This window comes from Chinchilla lanigera, unplaced genomic scaffold (genome assembly GCF_000276665.1).
Source record: "Chinchilla lanigera isolate Chin_1 unplaced genomic scaffold, ChiLan1.0 scaffold00061, whole genome shotgun sequence".
NCBI lineage: Eukaryota > Metazoa > Chordata > Mammalia > Rodentia > Chinchillidae > Chinchilla > Chinchilla lanigera.
The window spans coordinates 1,470,399-1,476,170 of NW_004955462.1; the positions used below are offsets into that span (position 1 = coordinate 1,470,399).

At 41.0% G+C, this 5,772-nt stretch overlaps 1 protein-coding gene across 1 annotated transcript; it reads left to right on the plus strand.

Moving 5' to 3' along the window:
• The first annotated feature begins 567 nt into the window (after positions 1–567).
• Positions 568–4,347, plus strand: LOC102012744 (cleavage stimulation factor subunit 2 tau variant-like). The gene is given in 3 exon segments (XM_013521365.1): positions 568–1,047; positions 1,050–2,171; positions 2,307–4,347. Coding segments are annotated over 3 exon segments (1,734 nt in total). The 5' UTR covers positions 568–677; the 3' UTR covers positions 2,549–4,347.
• The last annotated feature ends 1,425 nt before the right edge of the window (positions 4,348–5,772 follow it).

The window sequence follows — 5,772 nt, forward strand, 5'->3', positions numbered from 1 at the left end:
AAATAAAACGTTCTTACCTCCCCTTTGTCCATTTACAAACTTTTTTCTTCTGTGATATACAGTCCCAGATAAATGATCAGCATCCTTCTGTTGAAGATGCTCAAAAATACTGTTAAAATATCAATAATGTGTTACACAAAGATCACCTTATCATTAAAAAGACATCTGAGCTTCTATCTTAAATCAATTAGACTTAAGAATAAGAGAAGCATATACTGAAAACTAAACATTTTTAGAGAGAACGTCATATATGCTGTGCAGATCAAGCTTGTGCTTTATTTTCATTTGGGTGTTGACTCTAAACTGAGCACAGTAGGCCAGAGGAAAAAGATTCATGCACAAGGCATGCGCATTCCAAGAAGGAACTAACCTCAGAATACCTAATTACTTTGCATCCACAGCCAAAATTAGAAGACATATAAAAAACACATATTTAAACAAATTTTTATTAACATACTTGCTATAATATATCATTAAGTATTTAAAATACTTCTAATGACAAAAAATGTTTTAGTGTAAAATAAGATACCTGGCATGATAAGAGACTGGAGTACGCCATGTTGACTACAAACAGAGCTTTGTAAAAACTGTTACATTTAGGCAAAGAAGAACTTAGAAAGATATAAATATTGCACTCTTGGAAGAACCTGCTATCAGCTGTGTGGAAAACTAGAATCATGTCGAGCTTGAAAGTGACAGACCCAGCAATGCATCAATCGCTGCGCTCTGTGTTCATGGAAAACATTCCATATGAGGCAACTGAGGAGCAGTTAAAGGACATTTTGTCCGAGGTTGGCCCCGTGGCCAGTTTCCGGCTGGTCTTTGATAAAGAGACAGGCAAGCCCAAGGGTTATGGCTTCTGTGAGTACCAAGACCAGGAGATCGCACTTAGTGCCATGCGGAACTTCAATGGGTGTGAGGTCAGTGGGAGAGTGCTTCGGGTGGACAATGCTGCCACTGAAAACAATAAGGAGGAGTTAAAGAGTGTAGGGCCTGAAGGGCCCATCGCTGACTCTCCTTATGGGGATCCTATCAATCCAGAAGGTGCCTTAAATCTACTACCGGAGCAGTGGCCAGTCTTCCTCCAGAGCAGATGATAGAGCTGATGAAGCAGATGAAGCGATGTGTGGAAAACAGTCACCAGGAAGCTTGAAACATGTTACTTCAAAGCCCACAGTTGTCATATGCTCTGCTGCAGGCACTAGTGGTCATGAGCATCATAGATCCTGAGACTACCGGGAAAATTCTACATTGCAAGATACGTGCCACTCCACAGATCCCAGGCAAATCTCAGTCTGTCTCTGGCCCTGGTCTTGTTTCTGGCCCTGGCCCTCGACTTTGCCCAGGACCCAATGATCTGTTGAACCAACAGAATCCTCCAGCCCGTTGGCCTCAGCGTTTGGCAAAAAAATCCAGGAAAGACATTCCTCCTCTGATGCAGACTTCTATCCAGGGTGGAATTCCAGCTCCGGGGCCAGTAGCAGCTACAGTTCCTGGACCTGGACCAGGTTCCTTAACTCCTGGAGGGGTAGTGAAGCCACAAGTTGGAATGCCAGATGTTGGCCTGGTCCCTGGACAAGGGCAGATGGCAGATCCTAGAGCTCCTATATTTCATGGCCCCAAGACTCCTGCTGGCCTATCTCCTTGAGGACTATTAGGAGATGTTCCAAATGACCCAAATGGAAGGACTTTGCTTTCCACTACTAGAGAAGTAGAACCCAGATGTTACCTGGGTCCACCCCATCAGGGTCCTCCTATACACCATGCCTCTGGTCATGATAACCGTGGCCCTTCTGTGCATGATAGGAGAGGAGGAAAAGAGTCTGGAGTGATGGAAACTGAGGTTTTAGAGTCCCGAGTAATGGAACAAAGAGGAATGGAGACCCGTGCTGTGGAAACCAGAGGGATGGAAGCAATAGGCATGGATGCAAGAGGATTAGAAATACAGGGCCCAGGACGTAGTTCTAGAGGCCCTATGACTGGTGGAATCCAGGGACCTGGTCCCATTAATATAGGGGCAAGTGGCCCTCAGGAACATAGACAGGTCCCAAGCATATCAGGAGTGGGGAATCCTGGAAGTGGTATGCAGGGGGCAGGCATGCAGGGGGCAGGCATGCAGGGAGCAAGCATACAGGGGGCAGGCATGCAGGGAGCAAGCATACAGGGGGCAGGTATGCAGGGAGCAGGCATGCAGGAGGCAGTCATGCAGGGGGCAGGCATGCAGGGAGCGAGCATGCAGGGGGCAGGCATGCAGGGAGCGAGCATGCAGGGGGCAGGCACGCAGGGAGCAGGCATGCAGGGGGCAGGCATGCAGGGAGCGAGCATACAGGGGGCAGGTATGCAGGGGGCAGGCAAGCAAGGCGGAGGCCAGCCTAGCAGTGTTAGTCCTGGGCAGAGCCAGGTAACTCCACAGGATCAAGAAAAAGCAGCTTTGATCATGCAGGTTCTCCAACTGACTGAAGATCAGATTGCCATGCTGCCCCCAGAGCACAGGCAGAGTATGCTGAATTTAAAAGAACAGCTCCAGAAATCCACTGGAGCTTCTTGAAAGGTTTTAGAAAGTATTTGGCTATAGTCTCATAAAGTTGATGCTGTAGTGTAGAAACTCTACAGTGTAGAATATGAGAGTGGAAAGTTACCTTCTGCATCCCCAAGCTTTATTGATGAGTTCCCCTCTTAGAACCTAATCTCATTTCTTGTTTTTTCATTTTTTATTTTTAATTGAGGGTAAAAGGGAGAGGGAGTTGGTCTGTTCATATCGTCACTGTACATATGCAAAAATAACGCTGAAAATGATTAATTATGCTAAATGAGATTACAAAGTATGAAGCACTATTGAAATGTCTAGAATACGTTAGTTACATTTTTAAAAATTGAATAAAACTGTGAAAACTGCACTTAAAGACTAAAAAGTGACTTGTTAAAATGCTAATGTACTAAGTTTTAAGAATATTTGGTTATGTAACAGAAATTCACCACAAAGTTACTTTGGTAAACCATTTAATGTACAAAATCTTATTTTAGAGGTAATAGACTGCTCTATTATATTAAACATTGTTTTAGTTCTTTTGGAATAATTTTGAAATGTTACACCTCACAGAATGAGTAAATTGGTGATACTAGTGTTGTTCTTTAGCGGCTATGCCACTTAAAAAATCAGGGACTCTCTCTGGCTTGATGTTGCTTCATGTACCTCACTTTTTATGGGCTAGCAATAATTCTGGCCTGGTCCTTACTGTAATAATTTTGTTGGAATAGTTGTAGGGTAATCCCAAGTTTTACTTAAGTTTCCTCTGAAGAGATCTAATAATCTCTCATACCTTTCTATTTTTTGGAACTCTTTAAGCCCTAAATTTGACTCTGAGAGTTCTCTCAGATCCTTGGCAAAAATCAGTGTCAAAGGACCTTTTGATCTGAATGAGATACACATGGCAGTGGGCTGTTCATGAGTAATAGAAAATCTCACTCAGTTAAGTTCCAACTTCCTAGTAACTAGCACCCATATATAGGGTGTCCATTTGGTCAATTAGTATCAGGATTTTAAAAAATCTTACACTAAAAGGACAAAGTAGTAGAAAAATTTTGTTATGTTTGAATAGTAGTATGTAAATATTACATACAATATATAACTCTTTTTCAATAAAGAAAGAACTTAGAAAAAGCATAGCAAGCCTTACTAAGAATGGAAATAAGAAAACTTATGTATGAAGTATCTAAAAATGTGTAGGCACTTATTTGCAAATTTCTTTTTGATACATTGTAAGAATAAAAATGATAATGGTGATGGTTCTCCCAGACTTTGCTTCCTGGTCATCTGGGATGTTAAGGGCACAATGATGAACACATATGATCCATGTTCTGTTGCTGCAGAATGTCCCCCTCCTAGACTTCCCCTTGGCTGGTTTCTTCTTCTTTAGCTACCAGCTGCAATGTCACACTGAGAAAAGTTTTCTCTGACTACAGGATTCTATTCCCACCTCCACCCCATCCTACAAACTCCCTCAATATTCTCTAATAGACTCCTGCTTTCTTTATATGAAGCACTTACAGTGACATAAGTGTTTCATGTTTACCTGTTTTTCTGTTCTATCAGTATAACCTACTCCCTCACCTGGCTTATTTGCTCTTTAACTACCCAATACATATTGGACATACAATCACAGGAATCTATTCAAGATCAAAACTTTGAAAATGTCATCAAGACCATAAATAACAAATCACCATGTTCTTATAGACTTTTTTCATTAATAGTTTACGGAATCCCACCATAGTCCAAATTAGAAATCTATATCCCCCACCTTCCAGCTGTATTATTATTATTATTTTTTGAGACAGGGTCTCACTGTGTATTTCAGACTGGCCTTGAGTTCACTATGTAGCCCAGATTGGCCTCAAACTCACAGCAGTTCTCCATGTTTGAGTGAAGGTAGTAACTGAACCTCATCCAACAGGACCTTATCTTGAAAAAAATTCCAAAACATGAGAAACACTTGTGCCAAACTTCTATCATGGAAAGTTGGTGCTACCTTCTGGTTATGAAGACATAAAAAATTATCTTATTCCATATATTAACATTCATTGCCAAAATCAGGCATACTTTAAGTGTTCACTTCCTCCAGCTTTCTGAAACACCCAAATAAAGCCCCTTTCTTCCAACTTTAGAATATTGTTAAAGGGTAGGTACCTTCCCTTGTCAATCAGACTTTGCTCTTTCAGTCAAGAAATTTCATTTCCTCAAAAACTGTTTTCCATGATTGTACTTTGATTTGTGGATCAGAGGTAGATCTTAATTCTGGACAGTAAGGTGACCATTTATGGAGGGAAAGTTCAAAATATGCTTTAGACATTGAAAAGGTAAACATCTTTGAGAGATGACCACAGTAAACATCTTTGAGAGATGACCTAGCACATGAGGATCAGCATGCAGGTTGGCTTCCAGAGAGTACAGTGCTGTGAGGAGAGGCATTAAACACCTTCTCAGAAATTGTTGAGTTGATCAAAAAAAAAAAGCCAACATGAGCCTGAGGCAAGATGTCTCCATGAAGCCTCCCATTTTGTGTAACTCCTCTACAGAAAAGTACAAAGTAGACCGAAAGAAATTACAACAGCTGCTTCCTAAGTATCCTCACTATGAAAGCAAAATGGAGCCATGGAAAAGCAGAAACAGCCCCTGGCTGTGTCATGGATGCAGTCTGAAAACTCCATGTGCAGATCAGTTCATGAAGCTGAGGAAACTTCCCCAAGAAACACTGACATTTTGGGGACTTGAATTTATGTGAAATGATATGTCCTCTTAGTGTAAGCTGATATGGTAATTTTAATAATTTATATTTAAATGTAATAATAGCCTTGATATGTAATAAGTGATTCTTTATACAAATAAAAATAAACGCACATCCTTATACTATTTGCCTGGTGACCTTATTGATAAAAAAAGTGGAAATTAAAAACAGCACTGGACTTGCAGGATGATTGTAGAATTTTTCCAAAGCAAAGGGAAAGATGAAGAATGACCGTGTAGGGGAAGCGGGTGTTGTTATATAAGCACGGGGTGAAACCAAGTGCATTAGGTGTTTGTGGCTGAGCAGAATTAGGGTAATAACAATAGTCAGTATTTTTTTGACTGTCAACATATGCCAGGTAGAATGTTAAACTCTGGTTGTCCAATATTCATCCTCTTTTTAAAAAAAGAAGACAATTTTCCTACCACTGCTAGAATTTGAGAGAGAGAGAGAGAGAGAGAGAGAGAGAGAGAGAGAGAGAGAGAGAGAG